Here is a 21,960-nt window from a genome sequence, read left to right on the forward strand (position 1 = left end):
CTCATGTCTGAGCCATGGTACATCTAAACTCATGTCTGAGCCATGGTACATCTAAACTCATGTCTGAGCCATGGTACATCTAAACTCATGTCTGAGCCATGGTACATCTAAACTCATGTCTGAGCCATGGTACATCTAAACTCGTGACAGAGCCATGGTACATCTAAACTCGTGACAGAGCCATGGTACATCAAAACTCGTGACAGAGACATGGTACATCTAAACTCATGACAGAGCCATGGTACATCTAAAATCGTGTCTGAGCCATGGTACATCTAAACTCGTGACAGAGCCATGGTACATCTAAACTCATGTCTGAGCCATGGTACATCTAAACTCATGTCTGAGCCATGGTACATCTAAACTCGTGACAGAGCCATGGTACATCTAAACTCGTGACAGAGCCATGGTACATCAAAACTCGTGACAGAGCCATGGTACATCTAAAATCGTGTCTGAGCCATGGTACATCTAAACTCGTGTCTGAGCCATGGTACATCTAAACTCGTGACAGAGCCATGGTACATCTAAACTCATGTCTGAGCCATGGTACATCTAAACTCATGACAGAGCCATGGTACATCTAAAATCGTGTCTGAGCCATGGTACATCTAAACTCGTGACAGAGCCATGGTACATCTAAACTCATGTCTGAGCCATGGTACATCTAAACTTGTGACAGAGCCATGGTACATCTAAACTCGTGACAGAGCCATGGTACATCTAAACTCGTGACAGAGCCATGGTACATCTAAAATCGTGTCTGAGCCATGGTACATCTAAACTCATGTCTGAGCCATGGTACATCTAAACTCATGTCGGTGCCATGGTACATCTAAACTCGTGACAGAGCCATGGTACATCTAAACTCGTGACAGAGCCATGGTACATCAAAACTCGTGACAGAGCCATGGTACATCTAAAATCGTGTCTGAGCCATGGTACATCTAAACTCGTGTCTGAGCCATGGTACATCTAAACTCGTGACAGAGCCATGGTACATCTAAACTCATGTCTGAGCCATGGTACATCTAAACTCATGACAGAGCCATGGTACATCTAAAATCGTGTCTGAGCCATGGTACATCTAAACTCGTGACAGAGCCATGGTACATCTAAACTCGTGACAGAGACATGGTACATCTAAACTTGTGACAGAGCCATGGTACATCTAAACTCGTGACAGAGCCATGGTACATCTAAACTCGTGACAGAGCCATGGTACATCTAAAATCGTGTCTGAGCCATGGTACATCTAAACTCATGTCTGAGCCATGGTACATCTAAACTCATGTCGGTGCCATGGTACATCTAAACTCGTGACAGAGCCATGGTACATCCAAACTCGTGACAGAGCCATGGTACATCTAAACTCGTGACAGAGCCATGGTACACCAAAACTCGTGACAGAGCCATGGTACATCTAAACTCATGACAGAGCCATGGTACATCTAAAATCGTGTCTGAGCCATGGTACATCTAAACTCGTGACAGAGCCATGGTACATCTAAACTCATGTCTGAGCCATGGTACATCAAAACTCGTGACAGAGCCATGGTACATCTAAACTCGTGACAGAGCCATGGTACATCTAAACTCGTGACAGAGCCATGGTACATCTAAACTCGTGACAGAGCCATGGTACATCTAAAATCGTGTCTGAGCCATGGTACATCTAAACTCGTGACAGAGCCATGGTACATCTAAACTCGTGTCGGAGCCATGGTACATCTAAACTCTTGTCGGTGCCATGGTACATCTAAACTCGTGACAGAGCCATGGTACATCTAAAATCGTGTCTGACCCATGGTACATCTAAACTCGTGACAGAGCCATGGTACATCTAAACTCGTGTCGGAGCCATGGTACATCTAAACTCTTGTCGGTGCCATGGTACATCTAAACTCGTGACAGAGCCATGGTACATCTAAACTCGTGACAGAGCCATGGTACATCTAAACTCGTGACAGAGCCATGGTACATCTAAAATCGTGTCTGACCCATGGTACATCTAAACTCGTGACAGAGCCATGGTACATCAAAACTCATGTCTGAGCCATGGTACATCTAAACTCGTGACAGAGCCATGGTACATCTAAACTCGTGACAGAGCCATGGTACATCAAAACTCATGTCTGAGCCATGGTACATCTAAACTCGTGTCTGAGCCATGGTACATCTAAACTCGTGTCTGAGCCATGGTACATCTAAACTCGTGTCTGAGCCATGGTAGTCTAAACTCGTGTCTGAGCCATGGTACATCTAAACTCGTGACAGAGCCATGGTACATCTAAACTCGTGACAGAGCCATGGTACGTCTAAACTCGTGACAGAGCCATGGTACATCTAAACTCATGTCTGAGCCATGGTACATCTAAACTCGTGACAGAGCCATGGTACATCTAAACTCATGACAGAGCCATGGTACATCTAAACTCATGTCTGAGCCATGGTACATCTAAACTCGTGACAGAGCCATGGTACATCTAAACTCATGACAGAGCCATGGTACATCTAAACTCGTGACAGAGCCATGGTACATCTAAACTCGTGACAGAGCCATGGTACATCTAAACTCGTGACAGAGCCATGGTACGTCTAAACTCGTGACAGAGCCATGGTACGTCTAAACTCGTGACAGAGCCATGGTACGTCTAAACTCGTGTCTGAGCCATGGTACGTCTAAACTCCTGTCTGAGCCATGGTTCCTCTAGAGTATGTGTCTGAGCCATGGTTCTTCAAGAGTGCGTGCCTGAGCCATGGTTCCTCTCGAGTGTGTGTCTTCACACTGATTCCACTAGAGTGTGTGTCTGAGCCGTGGTTCCTCTTGACCGCATGTCTGAGCCATGGTTCCTCGAGACCGCGTGTCTGAGCTGTGGTTCTTCTTTACCGCATGTCTGAGCCATGGTTCCTCTTCAGTGCGTGTCTCAGCCATGGTTCCTCTGGAGCATGTGTCTTTGCATTGATTCCTCTCTCGAGTGTGTGTCTGAGCTGTGGTTCATCTTGAGCGCATGTCTGAGCCATGCTTTCTCGAGACCGTGCGTCTGAGCTGTGGTTCTTCTCGACCGCGTGTCTGAGCCATGGTTCCTCATTAGCACATGTCTGAGCCATGGTACCTCGAGACCGTGTGTCTGAGCCATGGTACCTCGAATGCATGTCAGAGACATGGATCCTCTTGACCTCGTATCTGACCATGGTTCCTTTAGACCGTGTGTCTAAGCCATGGTACCTCTGAACCATAGATCCTCTGGAAAGAAAGACTGAGCCATGGTTCCTCAGAACCATGTGTCTGAGCCATGGTTCCTCTAGAGCACGTCTTCGAGCCATGGTTCCTCTATACCATGTGTCTGAGCCATGGTTCCTCGAGAGCGTGTGTTTCTCAACCTTTTTTGTCCCACGCCCCACTTTGATTTTCAAAAAAATCGGATGCCCCACCATGATTGGAGACACCACAGTATATACTACATATCTATTCAAAAGGCTTTATTAAAACTTTATTGCAAATTTTATTCAATTGCTACTCACTTCAATGGGAGCCCTGCCCTTGATGCTGGCTGCAGATTTGTTTGATTCGAGGAACCAATTTTGTCAGTTTCAGCCTTAAATCACCACGTTTCGTGATTCCCAGTCGATTTCTCTAAGCTTGCAGCAAATCGGTAACAACACTAAATCCACATTTGACTTAATAAGATGATGGAAAATTTATCAATACTTCCCTTGCCAAAGTAGTCGAGTTTGGGTATTTCTTTTTGCTCTCCTCAGACAAGCACATCATGGTTCCTTTGATCTTGAAAAGAGTTTTCACAGACTCATCTTGTTGCAACTCGCATAACTCGCATAACTCTGCATAACTCCTGAATCCTCATGCTAAACCAAAATATTGCCACGCCCCACCTTGAGAAAGACTGCTCTCGACAATGTGTCTGAGCCATGGTTCCTCAAGAGTCTAGAGCATGTGTGAGCCATGGTTCCTCGAGTCTGCTTGACTGAGCCATGGTTCCTCTCGAGTCTGCTTGACTGAGCCATGGTTCCTCTCGAGTCTGGACCATGTGTCTGAACCATGGTTCCTCGAGAGCGTGTGTGAGCCATGGTTCCTCTCGACCATGTGTCTGAGCCATGGTTCCTCCAGAGCGTGTGTGAGCCATGGTTCCTCTAGAGTCTAGACCATGTGTCTGAACCATGGTTCCTCAAGTCTGCTTGACTGAGCCATGGTTCATCTCGACCTTGGGTCTGGATGGGTTTTGCCACTCATGCATTCTAAAACTGGTGGGAAAAACGTTTACTTTTAGGAGCCGTTTTTATTACGCAAGCAAATACGGCAGCATTTCATATCTCTCTGGCTCCCTCGCTATCTGCTCACTTGATGACCTCCTCACTCCTATCTCTTCCCAAACTCTATCTCTATCTCTCTCCCCTCCCTCATCTATCTTTTCTCAATTTGAATTCTCTCCTTTAACTACCACTTTCCTGGTGCAAATGTATTCAATATATGGATCCTTAGATATACCGAATGCAATTGCCTGAAAACCATTTGCACATTTTATTACATTAATGAATGAAATTGTCTCCATTTAGCTCTCGTGAAATGGACTCCATGAAAGCACAATTAGATCGCAGTGACTTCGGAAAGTTGTTGATACGAATGAGAAGGGTTGTTGAGCGAATGATCTATTTGAGAAGGTTTCGACGCTCGACTCGACTGGAACCCGCATTGCAGCGCTTGGAGCTATTTTTTTTGTATTCGAATTCGACGGTCATGGAGGAGCTCGAAAAGAGAATGGATCAGGATGTAATGGAATAAAAAGGAACAGTAGAAAGAGAGGGCACCAACAGCAGGGATGAGGGACAAAATAGAGGGATGTTTGGACAAAAAAAGGATGTGGGGAAGATTGAGGAGAAAGATGGGACACACGAGATGGACAAGATGGACACAGGAGCAAACTCTCAAGAAGGGAAAACTTGAAATTTGGAATTAGGTAAGTTTGGGGAGGGGTTGGATTAATGGGGGTAGAAAAGATCATGGTTTTGGATTGTGGGGGTAATCTGATATGGTGGTGAACAGCCCCATTGAAGACCTGTTGGGAAGAATGAGATTGAAGAGAATGTGGAAGTTGGTTCCACAGGTGGAAGAAAGAGGAACGAATGAATGGAGGTATTGGTGGAAAACCTGCCAGTCAGCATTGGTCCTAGCCAAATGCAGAGGGTAGTTGATCTGTTAACACCGTTGGTCATTGTGTACCTCATTATATCGCCGTCGATCAAATTGCGATCTGTTGTGAACTTCAGGTAGGAGTATACCTGCAATTGATGATAAATACAGACACTTAGAAATTGATAATCATAACTACCTGAGACAACTGTAGTCAGAGAGGAGTCGCTGCCTTTGGGACGTGGGCTGGGTGTGGATGATGTTGGTCTATTCACCGCAAAGGACTCTGATTGGGCAATGATGATCATGGGATGCAGGTTTGGATCCATCTCCGGGTTTTAACCCGAGTAGTTTCCGGTGAGATTGTCTCGACCTGGGGAAATTTTCTTGTTTCTGCTGCTGACCAGGCCTGATGTTCGACTGAAGAATATTTTGGTGCGAATTATTAGTAGTTTTTTTTCAGGGTGCTGGTGATAACTCGTCTGCTCCTCCTGAAGAACATGAAATAATCTTTAACGTCCATCAACCAATGACAGCAGATGGGACACCCATCTTTAACGTCCATCCAAGGGATGTCACCCACCTTGTGATCCAACCAACGCACTTCCTGCGGAAAGTACAAATCGGACAGTTTAGAGTTGGATTATTTTAACTGGGTTGGCAGGATGGCCGAGAGGTATGCACACTCACCTCTTAGCTGTCTTTCCTGGGTTCCAGAGCCGATTCGTCCTTTGAGCACTTTCGGCATTCTGCTTATGGCCCCCCAACCGTGAGAGGGCCCCCACGATGCACGAAATGTAGAATCTGCAAAAACATTTTAATGTGTTTATTCTCAAAACAAGAGAACTGACTTCGATGAACCAGACGGGTTTTGGTTTGTTGGAAACTTTCACTTGCCTTGTGTTATGGAGGTGGGAGGATTAGAGCGGCCCCCAAATACATTCTCTCGGAGGGCCCTCTAGTGGCTAGAACTGGCACTGCTGGGTTTCAATCCCAACCCAGCTATAAACTGTCATCCTGGTGTTTCACAGGCAGGGTGATTCATCAATGTGTGTGCCGTCCATCGGATCGACGTTAAACCTGGCGTCTCATTAGTTGGTGAACATTAAAGATCCCACGATATCCTTCGTGTAGAGTAGGCAAGCTATTGCTGGCACCCTGAACAAATTCCTGCCCTAACCAGCAGGGGGCATTGCATCAGCAGACAATGATGCTTCCCAACAGCCGTGCACTGCCCACAAAAGAAGAAGAACTTTTAAATTATATTTACCCTATGCATGCGCAGCGACAGCGGAGTTAACCAATCAGTTCATTTTGTCTGTCTGTCTGTCTGTCTACACACTTCAGTTTATGATGGAGGAACAACTTGATTTCAATTGAATGGTGTTGAACACGAATCGGAAAACGGACCTGCAGCTCAGCAGTACTTTGACTGAATTTGTCCCGATTGCATGTGCGCAGAGAGGAGTGATATGAGATGATATCTTTACTCAGTCTGCCTGCCTGGCAGTCAAACAAAATTGAAAATCATTCCAAACAGGAAATTTCCTGTTTTTAAGGATTTCATAAAGGACACAAACAACAGGCACGAACAACTAATGTAAGTGTGTTAAATAAGGTGGTGCAGTAGATGCCGCATTCAACGGTGGTAAAATTCCAAATTCTTTTTTTCTCCACAACCTTTTAAAATGTTTATTTCATGTCAACTGAATTAAATACCTGAACACTGTAAAACACCAATGGCTTTTTTGACACTTTCCAAAATCTTTCCTTTATTAGTACTTGGACAAAATATTACATCATTTTCCATCATCTGGACCAATTAAATTTGCTGCTCATGGATCCCCCCCCATGTCCTTTATTTCTCAAGACTGTGTGGAGTAATGTGTTCTATGGACTCTCGAGTTTAAAATGAGATTGATAATTATAATTCACGAAAACCAAGCAAGAGTCATGTAATGCTACGAACAACAACACATTACAGAGGATGGATTTTGTCAACTACGTGTACAAGTTGACAACAGTAGAGTTAACCACCTTGGGGATCATGGCAAGTAGTTGAACACATCGAAAAATCAACCGCAACTCGTTCATCTGATGGTTAACATACTCTCATCAACTTTTTAGTTGTTGCATTGTGACCTTTCCTTAAAATTCATGTTGTGTCAAATTTTAATTAATACGATCCATTTTTTGGTCTTGTTTGCTCATGAAGACCGACACAAACGTTAACAGACCCAGTGTATCCATTCTCCCAGGTAACAGACAAGTTGATGGCATCTCTGGGTTTGAACCATATTTAAATCCGATCAAGCTCCATCGACTCTGTCAGCCTTCCAACCCTCCTGAGGTGCTCCAGGAGGCACAAGTTTTTGTAATAACCCCATCCCAGTTGACGAGTTCCATCGACTCTGTCAGCCTTGCAACCTTACTGAGGTCCTCCAGGAAGCACAAGTTTTTGTAATAACTCCATCGCAGTTGACTAGCTAGCTCCATCTACTCTGTCAGCCTTCCAACCTTCCTGAGGTCCTCCAGGAAGCACAATTTTTTGTAATAACTCCATCGCAGTTGACTAGCTCCATCTACTCTGTCAGCCTTCCAACCTTACTGAGGTCCTCCAGGAAGCACAAGTTTTTGTAATAACTCCATCGCAGTTGACTAGCTCCATCTACTCTGTCAGCCTTCCAACCTTCCTGAGGTCCTCCAGGAAGCACAAGTTTTTGTCATAACCCCGAAGCAGTTAAATTCCCAAAATCCAGACTTTGCAGCCACCTCCACTCCTTTGTTAGTCCGCCTTTCAATAGCAATGTGGAACTACCTTTTGGCGACATTTCTATCACACTCTTCTCTCCAGGGTTTCAAGAAAGTGGTGCACCACCATCCCCTCATGCCATTCTCCATCCTTGCCTCCAGTCCATTCTCCCTCCACTACTTCTACCTAACTCAACCTTCTTACTTACTTGTCTCCGCCTCTTCACTATAAAGACACAGTGGGATCTTTAACGTCCACCAACTAATGCTAACAGGCGGGATACACAGTTTAACGTCCATCCGAGGGACGGCACACATATTGATGAATCGCCCTGCCTGTGAAACACCGGGCTGACAGTTCATAACTGGGTCGGGATTCAAACCCAGGTTAGACAGCTTAGAGGTAAGTGTATGCACCTCTTGGTTACCATGCCAGCCTGATGTACATCAACACTTGAAATGGAAAAGTCCTGCTATGTGCCCTTGAAGTTACTCCGTGTTGGCAGGAGAGCTCAGAGGTATAATAATCGCCTTAAACTCGACAGTTTGGGTTTGATTCCCGACCAAAATATGAATTTATAAACTCTAATCCTAGTGCTTTACACTCAGGACATTGTATGATTTATGTCCTTTGCAGGCATGTGAAGCCGGCTGTCCCTTCTGTTATCCTTCACTTCCATTTGCAGTCCACTTCAAAAATAGCAGGCCATTGTGTGTGTCAGCCAGCACCCTGGGTAAATTCAAAATTATTGAAGCTTGCGTTGGCAGCTCACTGTGACGGAGGAAAGACCTATCCAGGGTAATGTCTCAACTCAACAACAGGAAGTTCCACAAGCTGGGTGTTCCATCTGCTGGTATCATCAAGTGTACTTTAAAGATCCCATGTTGTCCTTCACAAAAAGTGTTTGAGTTATCTCCAACATGCTGTACAAATTACAAATTCCTGCACTGAACAATTGCTGGGAAGGTAATGGCAAACCACCCAGTGTAATCCTTGCCATGACGCCCCTCTTTGGCACCACTGACTTGATGAACTTCAGGCTGAACACGAGAGATAGACACAGAGACAGACAAGAAATACCCACTCGGGCACATTATCAGAGACAGGCATTTAAAATGCTCTCGATGAAAAGGTTGTCCTGTCTCAGTTCGCAAGAGCCAAATAGAAAAATGATACTTTCAATATTTAGCAGTTTTGATTGAGGTTAGAGTCCATACACTCAAATTGTAAATGCTATTTGAGAGTTTTGGATGGTCCAGCGAGTATTCGTTGTCATAGGTAACCTTAATTGTTCAATGGGACATGGTCCAGAGAGACTGATCCAGTGAGTCACGTGAGTTCGTAAAATGGTGGTGGGGTCATGCGGCCAAACTTTTAATGTTTAGGAAGGAAAAGACCCCCAAAGGAAAGAATAACATGAAGAAAAACTTAGGATCTCAGACAGTTAACCAGAAGGAAACCAGCTGCTTGTGTTGTTGCTTCCACCGCCGAAGGTGGGAGAAGGTTGTGTTTGCACCCCTGTCCGTCTGTCTGTCTGCCTGTTTGTCTGCTAACAGGATATCTCAAAAAGTTGTGGACGAGTTATGACAAAACGATGTGGATGAGTTGGTCAGGTGTCAAGAACAAGCCGATTCGATTCTGGTTCAGGTCCGGATTCAGATCCAGCCTTTCAGTGGGATACAAAATGTAAACTGTTCAGCTTGGTGGAGATACCTATGTGCTCCACCGAGTGCCGTTCTAGTTGTTATTGTCATTCCAGACAGTGATGGAAGAATGGTCGGATAGAATGAAGGAAGGACAGGTGCAGGGAGGGGAGGGTTAAGATAGGGGTGGGAGGGGGAGTTGCTGAGATTCCCCTGGCGTTGGTGCTACTGTCACTGTGGAGGTCACAGCACACAATGAACACCAATGGAATGTTAAAAGTGGGAATCCACGGTGAATGTTAATCCTACTCCATGACAAGTGACTGGGAAATCTCTGGCTGTGCTGAACTCTCAGCTGCTCCTTATAACGTGTGAGTCGCGTGAGTCACCGGAGACAAGAACACGGGAGAGTTGCATCATCGGGGACATTAAACCCAGCTGTTCAATAAGACTGCACTCACTTGTGGATGTTAAGGAACCCGTAGTCTATGTCACAATGAAATTCCAAATGATCTGTGTGGCTTGAGTATGGCCAGTCCGAGACGATATGCTGCCAGGTTACCTGCTTGCGATGGCAGAGCAACAGACCCGGTGCTTCAGCCTCATCACAGGAGATTCCAACAATTTGAGAGCTGTCGAGGATATTGGCTGGAATGGTTGGTTGATAGCTGGGGTATTTAGAGGTGATTTTATACCTGTATCATGATTATGGGGGTTTTTTGTATACAAAGTCGAGGCTCATGGAGGAGCAAGCACGTAGAAAGGATCTGGATGTAACAGCACAAAAGGTGCATTCGAAAAAGAGAGGAAACACACCAACAGCAGGCTTGAGGGACAAAATAAAGGGAGACTTGGACAATCAGGGATCGGGAAGAATGATGGCTCAGGTAGTGTTAACGGGGGTCACATGGCATTTGTACGCCGACTCGGGCAGACATTCACAGGGACACAAATTGAACAATACAGCACAACAAGGGACGGTTAAACATAGAAAATTGGACAAAAACACAAACAGCAAAACAGGGACAAAAATATAAGACATGACGCATCTGGTCCAGAAAACTTGGCTTTGATGAAGTGAAAGGTGGAGCTGCACTACCCCATGTCCAACACGGTCAGGCGCAGAAGCAGAAATACAAAAATTTCCCGGTGATGTCTGTGCTTTTGTCCCACTGGTTTTATCCCAACTACTCAACCCCAATACCCCCTCCCCCCCCAAGTTAATTTAAGTTGATCAGCTGTGAGATTGAATTGATACGTTGTTGGTGTGGCACAGGATTAATGGGCCGGATGGCCTCCTACGTCCAAGTTCAGGGCTCAACATTAACTGTTTTTCCAGCCTGTCCACGAGACAGGTAGGTTTTAGATTTTACCTGTCCCATCAACTGTTGCACCTGCCCAACTATTTGTACCGGGACTGTGTGGGGTGATGCCGTCATATTTCTTTGACGTTGTTGCCAGCGCTTGGGGATGATTGGGTGTAAAGGGGCACTCTTGGTCTTTGCTAATCACTGTGGCTTCACACGGAAAAGAACAACGAAGTTATAAGGGTACGTCAAGTTTATTAAACTTCTGGGTGGTAAATTTTACCTGTCCTTTTGACAAGTTTATTGAGTTGTTCACCTGTCCCGGATAATAATCAGACCAACTGACAATGTCGAGCCTCGAAGTTCCTTATGAATAACCGCCCTGCGAGGCTCTCGGAAGTGTGGGCTTCTCAAGTGTGATCAGATGGCATCAGGAGTCCACACTTCTTGTGCTGTACGTGACGTACAACCGACGGTAAATTGTAAAAACTGATAATCTTGCACTTGGTTCTGCCACCCCATCCCTGTGTCACGACAGGAAAAGCTTGAATACGTCTTCCTCATTATATTTATCATCGAGGCTTTGCTCAAGATCATCACGTATGGACTGGTGTGTCATCAAAACGCATACCTCCGCAATGGCTGGAACATCATGGACTTTATCATCGTCATTGTGGGGTAGGCGCTCACTCATGTATACATTTGGTGCCGGCCTCTTGGGAAATTTAGTAGACCTCTTGGTGATGCTTTTGTACATTTGTTTGGCCATTCACTCATGATTTTATTTTTTGGTTAGACTACTTAGCCCAGATGTTTCCTTCATCGGCAGGCTAACCATTCATGTATGGTCACCATCGTGCGCATTGGGTCGGCCGCTTGGTCATGCACGTATCCCTCGGGTCAGCTGCCAGTATTCACATGATGAGAGCGACATGGTATTTGTTAGATCAGTGTTTTGAACGAGGTTCATGGTGTTTAGGAATTATTGTGTTTCCCATGTTGAGTAGAGTATTTGAGAACCTGAGATCGAACCCTGATGCAAGGTCGGACACCATTCGGTGGAACAATTCCGGAGTGAGGGAGGGAAAAGGTTTTTCTTTGTTCAAAAATTATCACAGCCTCCGCTGGTTTTATCCCAACTTGATTTGTATTCCAAAGGCATCAGGAAACTGAACACCCACTTCTGGGAATAATGTGTGACCGGGTGGAAACGAGTTGGAAAAGGAAACTAGTTACCCTTAATATGGGGATCCGAGGCTCACAGAGCATATATGTTTGACCCTATTGTGATAATAGTTTTTTTGTTTGTTTTTTTACAGGAATGAGTTACCAGCCCAAAGCCTAACCCTACTCGTTTCCCTTCTGTGGCTTGAGAACCAGCAACAGTGGAGACTTGTTAACCTGTTACCACTCTCACACTCGCACACACACACAATGTGCAACTTTTCACCAATTACAGAGCTTGATAAGTTTACATATCTTGTCAAGCTCTGTATGCGTACATACATAGGTACATACAAACAAACACATAGATACCATAACAGGAGGGGGAGATGCAGATTTACTACAATGAGAACAAAAGATAAGGGGAGTGTCTTCTATTCATGACATTCAAGGTAATTTAGGAAATCAAAGCAGAAAAACACCTAAACTAAGCTGAGAATCTTTGAGAGAAATGTAAAGATCAGTCTTCCTATTTGGATGTGAATCTTAGGAAATCATCAAAGAAATAACAACAAGAATTGCTTTGCAATACATGTCCCCAATACCAATGTAATATTTTATAAGTCGAAAAGGTGAAAAATAGACGAAACGCCCTGAAACTCCAACTTGTTCTGCAACTTGTCAAAATAAAACCAGTTACCAAGTTTCAGTTGAATATGTTAAAGGGTATGGGAAAAAAAAGGTCTGAAAAACCACAGGTGGGACGGATGGACTGACGGACTGACGGAGAGCAAACCTTCAGTCCCCTCCGGTGAAACCGGTCGGCAATGAATAACATGGAAACGGTGTATTTCATCTCAGCAGCCAAAATAAAATTTTGAGAATGTTCTGGCCTGACATGGCTTGTAGCAATAAGGAGAACGAAAGGTTAACAGAGAGGAAAAACATCATGGAAGAGATCAAAATGAGGAGGTGGAGATGGATTGGTCACGCGTTGTGCATGGAGGATCAAGATGTACCGTAAAGAGCAATATTCTTGGTGCTTGACAAAAAGAGAAGGGTTGGACAGCCAAGAAAGACTCGGCGACGTTCCGTCGAGAAGGAAAAGAAAGGAATGAATGTAACCTGTAATACAATCAGAAAGTGGACCAAAGATCGACGAAAGTGGTGAGAGTTCATGAGAAGCTCCTCGTGGCAGGCGGCATGATTGGATAATGAGCAATATGAAACTGATGTATAATATTCGAGGAAACTGCAGGATGAAGGCCTTCCTCAACATGGTCCATTCTTTTCGATTTCCTCGCAATATGGAGCCGTTACACTCCAGTGAATTCTCATATTTTTGTCTCTCCATCTAATCTTCAGTCTTCGTCTTCTGTGTGCTTCTCTCGGCCGCCAGTGTGAATCTCTTTTCACCCATCAGTTGTCCGTACTCCCTGTTGCGTGTCTCGTCCCATTCCATTTCACTTGTTTGGTTGTGTCCAATATGTCGTTGAATTCAGTTCTGTACTCTCCTACACGGCTTCAAAATCATCCGTGAGTTTTCCATCGAGTAAATGTCATCACTGGTTTCTTCAATATTGTGATGAACAATATTGTGATGATCTATATTGTGATGACCAATATTGTGATTGTACTTGCTTTCTTGCAGAGTGTGCAAACATGATTTTTGTCTTCAGCATAATTCATATTTTAGCTCTTTCATCATGATTTTCTATTGGCTATTGTTGTACGGGTTTTTTAAATGTTGTCTGTGAACAATAGGTTGTTTAGTCCTTCTGCCATTGCCATTTGTTCCTTTATTTCCACAACTTATCTGTTGCAATGCTCATTCTTGGCATGCGGTGAACAATTTCAGGTCGACCGTGTCACCTTGCCTCTTTCGATCTTGATCTCTCCATGACTGTGGCGCAGGTCCAAGGCCACTGTTCCACCCTCATACCCTGTCGTTAATATGTTTATGGATCCGAAGTTGGTATTTACTCGGTGATGTGGTGTTTACATGACAACAGTTGTTTCTAACCTCCGTCAAAGGCTTCTTCTTTAAATGATCCATTGTTGAGTTGGCCTCAACTTTTCTAAAATCTGCATACTCCCCTGGTTGGTTGTTGTCCAATTAAATTGCGTGCCAGTTATTGATAACACCAGTGGAGTATACCCGCCCGATGGACGATCTTGTTCCAAAGGTGCAACACGTTCTTCTGGCACATCCTTTTATTTTGGCAGTGTATAGGCAGCAGACCGCTGCTTTGATAGTTCCTGAAAATAAAATAAAATAAAAATAACTGGGGGTTACTTATATGAAGCAAAAACATGCATACTGCTTATGTGCAGATATAATACATCGTGGTTACACATCTCGGATAATTCAAATTGCACTGAGCCTAAGGCTGCCACCAAAGGCCTGAAGCCGAAGGCCGAAAGTACCGTCACCTTCACAAGTCCCATGACACCTATCGGCTCGAACCTTTCGATATTCGATGATCTTTTTTAACAGTCGCTTTGGTTATTTTGCACTGAATGGAAAACTCGTATGGAGGGCATGGCGATTGTGAATGACACTTCTGAAGATGTCTTCTTCTTTCCAAAATGGTGGACGTATGATTTTTTTTTCAGGTTACAATTGTGGGTGGAGTCGGGCGAGCTGTCCAACCAATGGGTAGAGAGCAGGCATACATACATACATACATACATACATACATACATACATACATACATACATACATACATACATACATATATACATACAAACACTTGCTCCACTCTTTTAGATTGATGAATAATTTACTGAGATATTGGACGGTAATTCTTCAGGTCAATCTTATTTCCTTTTTTGACCCTTCATAGCAGCTGAGTTATACCAGCTCAACTCGTACCAGATTCAAAGTTATGAACAATTTCATCTTCTCCGGGGACTTTTCTCCTTTTCATGATTTTCAATGCAAACTGGATAATCTTCGGTAAGAGGGATAGATAGCTTCGTTGTTTATTCTTGTGCTTGAAATTCTGATAAACTGGATTTTCTCTCTATAAAGTTGTTGGTGCGGTTAATGATACGATCTGTTTGTGATAATGCTGTTATAATCATGATTTTATCGTTATTTTTTAATATCTGCAAGTTTTTCCTCCGTTCCTTAAATCCTGATGTTAAAGTTGATTTACAAAAGGCCGATGAGACTTGAGACTTTGTTTCGTGGTAACTTTATGCTGATCGTGGAATGCCAAGAAGTTGATCGTGGAATGCCAAACTCTCAAGGCCCGCTTGGTATTGGATTACAAGACGGATAGTTTATAGCAGAGCAGAACCGTATCCTTAGCGTGGCAGTGCAAGGCAACATCACTTTCGGTCGCTTTATGAAATTCTTCAAAGCCTGAAAGCTACTCGTGAAAATTAACTGAGGATGCTTGTTTAATTGTTAAGTTATCATTCCAAACAGGAAACACTGTTTTTAAGGGCGTTATATAGGGCATAAATGGTGTAATAGATGCTGGGTAAAATGGCGGTAAAACGTGTAATTTTAAATATATATATATATCTTCTTCTTCTTCTTTCGGCTGCTCCCGTTAGGGGTCGCCACAGCGGATCATCCATTATGATCCGCATAGTGATTTGGCACATGTTTTACGCCGGATGCCCTTCCTAACGCAACCCTGGTCGCCTCTTACGACACAGGGATATGGTACACCTATTTTAACCGGGGTATACACCGGCCCAGTATACTGGTACTCATTTCGCCGACCTCGGAAGGATGACAGGCTGAGTCAACCCCCTGGTGTATTAATTCAGTGGCTCAACGGGGCTTGAACTCAGGACCTCTTGGATCCCAAGCCACTGCCCTAACCACTGCGCCAACACCAGGCTCAAATATATATATATGTATATATATATATATATGTATATATGTATATATATATGTATATATATATATATATATATATATATATATATATATATATATATATATATATATATATATATATATATATATATATATATATATATATATATATATATATATATATATATATATATATATATATATATATATATATATATATATATATATATATACATATATATATATATATATATATATATATACATATATATATATATATATATATATATATATATATATATATATATATATATATATATATATATATATATATATATATATATATATATATATATATATATATATATATATATATATATATATATATATATATATATATATATATACATATATATATATATATATATATATATATATATATATATATATATATATATGCCTTAAAACCTCTTTAAACTTTTATTCCATTTGAATTATACATTTGAACACTGTAAAACACAAATCGCATTTCATCATACTTCCAAGAACCACCAGTTTTGCAGTACTTCAATTAAAAAACAAAAAAAAAGGTTAAATGGGGTGGTCTGGTCCTCAGTCCAGTACTCCAGGGCCTCTGTCTGGCCATCCCTCAGGCAGATGCCTGGTCCCTCCCCATCCTCTTGAGATGCTGATCAATCTGCTACATCCACGAGGCACGTGGGCACTCATACACTCACGAGGCTCCCTCACTGAGAGAATCTGGTGAGCAGGATCAGCTTCAGGAAAATGATCCACATGCCCATACAGCCTCAGCTGACGCTCACAGACAATGGAGGTAACAAATCACATTTGAGTCTCTCTCAGCAACTGCTCATTGGACACACAGTCCGCCCAGTGATAGCCAAGGATTCTCCAACAAGACCTGCTCCCAAAGGAAATAATTTCCATCTCAGATCCATGGTCAGAGTTCAAGTCTCACATCCGTAGAGCAAGACTGGAAGCACCAAGGACCTGATGACTCGGACTTTTGTCCTCCTGTACAGGTACCGGCAGCACGACACCCCATGATACAATGAATCCATAACTCCCCAGGTCCGACCCAGACATCTACTGACCTCTGGCTCACAGCCAGCAGAGACATGAATATCACTGCCAAGGTAAGTGAATCTCTCCAGGACATCATCATCCTCACCACAAACCGCTACAGGCAAGATAGCAGCATCCAATATGTCGTTGAAATCCTGGATCTTAGTTTTGACCCAGGAAACCCATAATCCCAGTGGCTCCAACTCCTCATTCAGCACATCGAGGGCCCCCAAAATGATATCCAGAGTCTCCACAAAGATGAGGGCATCATATTCGAAATCAAGGTCAGAGATCTTTACATTCCCAAAGGATGCACCGCAGCTTGATCTCTCCGACATCCTCCTCAGAATCCAGTCCGTACAAGCGAGGAAAAGTGTGGGGGCCAATATACCCCTGATGAAATCCAGTAACAACTGGACATAAGTCAGACATGGTATCACCACATTTCACAGCACTCTCAGTCCCAGAGTTTAGTTCAGACATCAGATCGATTAGTTTTGGTCGCACCCCAACAAGACCAAGAATCCTTCAGAGGACATCCCGATTCAATGAATCGAACACTTTGATCAACTTTGGCTGCAGGAAGTCCTTGCTGAAACTCTCATCTGCATTCGGTGAGGACCCGAAGAGCAAGGATATGGTCAATCATTGACATCTTTGGTGTAAAGCTTGACTGCTCTGAACACTGGTGCTCAAGCAGATGGTGGCGAACCCTATCAAGAATTATCCGAGCAAAGACCTTGCCCGGCACTGAAAGCAGCGTCACCCTCACGGAAGTTGTTGCAGTCCTGGCGATCACCCTTCCTTTTTCATAGAGGGACAACAAGGCCCCTCTTCCAGTCAGTTGGAATGATGCCTATATTCCAAGCAGAGCATAGAACTGCATGCAACGACATAAGTACAGCATTTCCACCAGCTTTAAGACGTTCAGCATGGATGCCACCTATCCCTGGAGCTTTACCCCATTTCAACCGGTTCACCACGGCCTGTTTTTCCACAAACGAAGGTGGATCACAGTTGATTGGAGGGTCGGCAATAGGGTAGTAGCACCCCTGATGTTGAACTCAACAGCTGGTAAATCAGCCTGGTACAACCACTCAAAGTAACCTGCCCAGTGGCCACTCACTTCGGACTCCTCTGTCCAGGGCCCACCACCCTCTGTTCGAACTGCAGTACACCGAGGGACAGGTTTGGAGGAACGCAATGCGTGAATTCCCCTCTAAGCAGGATGAGAATCACTTAACCACAGGTCAATTCACAATGCTCTACCACCTCAAAATTCCTCACACATAGGCCTCCTTGTCCACCCTCAGCGCACGTGCCGTTTTATGCCTCGACTCACTGAACAGTTTGGCTCTGCCATTCAGCCTGGCCCTGCGACTCTGGTCAATGGTATCCAGTGTGCCTTGAGAGACAAAATTCTTCTTTGCCCTGCGGTGAGTTCCAGGGCATCCACCGGCAACATCAAGGATGGTGGTCTTGAAGGCACTCCACAACTCTTAAGGATTCCCCGAAGCACCCAGTCCCCCAAATCCTTTCTCAACCTGTTTGCAAACTCCTCAACTACCCTCTCATCCTTGAGCTTGCCAACATTCAGCCAAGGCTGGGAAGTTACCATTCTCCTGGATTTATGCTGCAACTTCAGATTTACTACCACAAGCCTGTGGTTGGCATTGATAAACTGAACACTCCTGGAGACCCTGCAGTTCTGGGTCATCCTCCAGTGATCATCAACGAGCACATGGTCAATCTCCTTTGTCACACCACCACGGATTCCATGTCCAGTGATGAGCCTATGGACGCTGAACCCATGAACCAGCCACCCAAATTCCATGACTTCTTGCAAAGTCAAGGAATTTAGTGTTATTCTGGTTCACAGTTCCAGACTCATGGGGCCCAACACATGTCTCATAACCATCCCTATCAGTTCCAATCAATGCATTGAAATCCCCCAAGAATGGAAGAGTATCTCACCTGGATCACTAATCAACCACAGACTCGAGCGTGGCATATAATTGGTCCTTCTCCATGAGATCACTAGCCTCAGTCGGAGCACATACAGAAACCAGGGAAGCGATACCCAAGGAGTGACAAATGCTTAGTCTCATAATACGCTCATTGACCGGTGTTACTTCAATTATAATTGGAGTCAGCTTATTGAACACAGCTACAGCAACTCCTTGGGCATGGTTGCTATCAGAGCAACCAGACCAACAGTCAGTGTAACCACCCGCAATTATCTCGCTACTATATGATCTCCAAACTTCAGAGAATGATGCAATACTGATGTCCAAATTCTTGAGCTCAGATGATAACAGAGACAGTTGATAGGGATAGGGATAGGACATTCCAGGCACCCACCCAAAGGGACCACCTCAGGTTAACCCAAGGAGACCACCGTCTGGTGGACGACACCTCAGCACGACCCTGACACACGCTACGGCAATCTGACCCGGGAAGGTTACCCAATGGTTTCCCTAATATCATCAAAGAGTAGGGGTCTCGAAGGACGTTGCCTTCAACTTGCCCCAATCCCATCATCCGTTGAGCTGCCCTGCGGAGGGCAGCTGCACAGGAGGTGGTCCCACGGAGTGGGTTTTCATATTTCTTTGCATTTTTCTTGTGTTTTGTGGAGTGAAGTGTGCTACGGTAGCAGGAGTGCAAATCCTCCCAACAACAACCTTAAAATAGTAACCCAACTGCAGGAGGACGTTCTCAGAAACAGTTGGACACTAGATATGGATGCCTGTTGGCTCACAAGGAGCTCCTCCACCCCTCAGTATTAGGGTGATGTTTGGGAATGCTTCTGGACTACTGCAACAGCACTAAAATTTCGGGTTGATTTTTTTTTATTTATAACAATTACTAAAATCAATATTTTATTGAAATTGAAGTAGTGTTCCATGAACTCTCCAGTTGCTGTTGTCACAATCATTATTTTCTGTTCAACTGTGAAGTGAGCATTCGGTGGGACCTCATTTGAATATGACTAACAATGGCGAGATTTTCCCTTTGTAGATTGTTGGTGAAATTCCAGCGAGGGGAGGCGATGACTTGATGTATACATGATTTCCAAAACGTGCATTATTTTTCAGAATTATAGAGTATGAGTGAGGTCCGTGAAGCTCCTCCTTGAAAGGCTTCTGGAGACCTTCCATGGAAGTTGTGTCACTCACTGTACTCCCTGCGTACTGCAGGACTCTGAGCGTGTGTCTGGAGCAGTTCACGAGCACACCAGATCGTGGAGGCCTTAAGGGTGTGGGCTTTGACGTCAAGGCTCTGAGGGCCTTCCGCGTTCTCAGGCCTCTTCGCCTAATCACAGGTGTGCAGAGTAAGTGGTGATACTTACATTACTAGGCATCGGCACTTGGATCTGTACGGCGCATGTGGCATCTACGAGTGAGCACGTTTACTGCATTGCTCTACTTTTTTGTCATCTTTGTGTCGTTGTTTTGTTTTCCCCTGAACTGTTTCTGAGATGTGTTTTAAAAAATATATATATTTTTTTATTTGTATACAAAATACATTTGTGAGGGATCATAAAAGGGAATTTTAATTAACATATTCTCTACAAACCCCTTGTTGATGATTCCCAAAGGGTCCTTTGATTTGTAATATTTCATGAAAATCATAACAAGGTGAAAGCTTCATCAATCGAAGAGTATACAAACTAACGACAGTACTTTTGGTATGTTTAAGTAGAAAATTGCAGGATAAGCGAATAGAAAGGGATAAGTAGACAAAGGGCATGTGAGCAGAGAGCGACAAAGCTGACAAACAAAGTAAATGTGGAAAAGACAGTGCAGGTGGACTGGAGAGGACAGTCAGTGGGAATAGAAAAATATCAGGAATGGGAATAGTGGATGTCACGAGAGGACGATATCTCACCGATTTGGAGGAGTTGAGGGAAGAACAATGATTTGGATCGATCAATTGAAGAACAGGGAGACAATAGGTGTGGTGAGCATTCTGCTATGCCTGGTGTTGGCTTAATGGTTGGGGTGGTGGGCTTGGGATCCTAGGATCCTGAGTTCAAATTCCATTTGGCTGTTGAATTAATACCAGGTGGGGTTGACTCTGCCGGTCATCCTTCCGAGTTCGGCAAAATGAGTGCCAGCATGCTGGTATACTGTGTCGGAGTGGCGACCCATCTAGGATTGTGCCCAACAGCCAAGGAGACTGCTTAAGCAGCACCAACGCTCTGCATAGAGTACGGTCCTGATTGATGGATGGATGGATGGATCATTCTGCTTTAAATGTCGTTTTTAGAGATGGATGGACGGACAAATATAATTATGCTCCGGAACACTAAACAGGCAAACCTCAAGGACAAACTGAAAAAGTTTCCCTCAAATTGTGTTTTAAAAAAGTCGAGGTCATGAGATATCATAATTCCAGAATTTCTCACTTCACATCGTTAACTTTTAAAATGTACAATCAAAGCAGCAAATTCATCTCATTTTATTTAACGAGTCATTGCTCTGCAGGCAACTGTGTCGCGTCCACGATTCACTGTGAAACATTCAAGTGATGGCACATTTCTCCTCGTCTCAACGAACCGATGATGAACCTTCACATTCCTGTTTTTAGGAAGCGGGAATCATTGTAGTCCAGCAGCCAAAGGCCAAATTTTCACATAACCGTAACATCTCTGATAATTTTTTTTTCTCTGCTGATTATTCACCCTTGGGGTGTATCTAATGATATCCAGGTGGGTGTGAACCTGTCACTCTTGAGCAACTTTAAATATTCAAGATGGCGTCCAAGATGGCTGCCACAATGGGCTAAAATTCGAAAATTCCTATTCTTTCAATGCAGTCGGCCAGAAATCAATGATTTTATTGTTCAAATATATGTTTTGAGTTTCAACAATATGTGTAAAATAGTTTGGGAAATATCAGCTGTACCCTTGCTATGGTAACTATTAATATGACTACCGTTATGTCAGTAAAATATAGAAAAGTGGAAATCTGCCATATATTTTAAGAACATGTTCATTACAACATTGACATTGTTTTTT

The 21,960-nt window shown here is 43.8% G+C and overlaps 1 protein-coding gene across 4 annotated transcripts in view; it reads left to right on the forward strand.

Moving 5' to 3' along the window:
• The window catches only part of LOC147033546 (voltage-dependent L-type calcium channel subunit alpha-1S-like), a 224,001-nt gene that overhangs the window by 5,770 nt on the left and 196,271 nt on the right, over positions 1–21,960 (forward strand). For 3 of the 4 annotated variants that reach the window (XM_085854944.1, XM_085854955.1, XM_085854926.1), the window contains exons 3-4: positions 11,390–11,529; positions 20,138–20,271. In XM_085854944.1, the coding sequence (XP_085711070.1) occupies positions 11,390–11,529; positions 20,138–20,271 (274 nt within the window). The remainder of the gene's footprint in view (positions 1–11,389; positions 11,530–20,137; positions 20,272–21,960) is intronic. The other variant, XM_085854935.1, reaches the window with a different exon arrangement.

Source organism: Eptatretus burgeri, chromosome 2, assembly GCF_056783735.1.
Source record: "Eptatretus burgeri isolate ZD-2024b chromosome 2, Ebu_testis_v1, whole genome shotgun sequence".
Classification (NCBI taxonomy): Eukaryota; Metazoa; Chordata; class Myxini; order Myxiniformes; family Myxinidae; genus Eptatretus; species Eptatretus burgeri.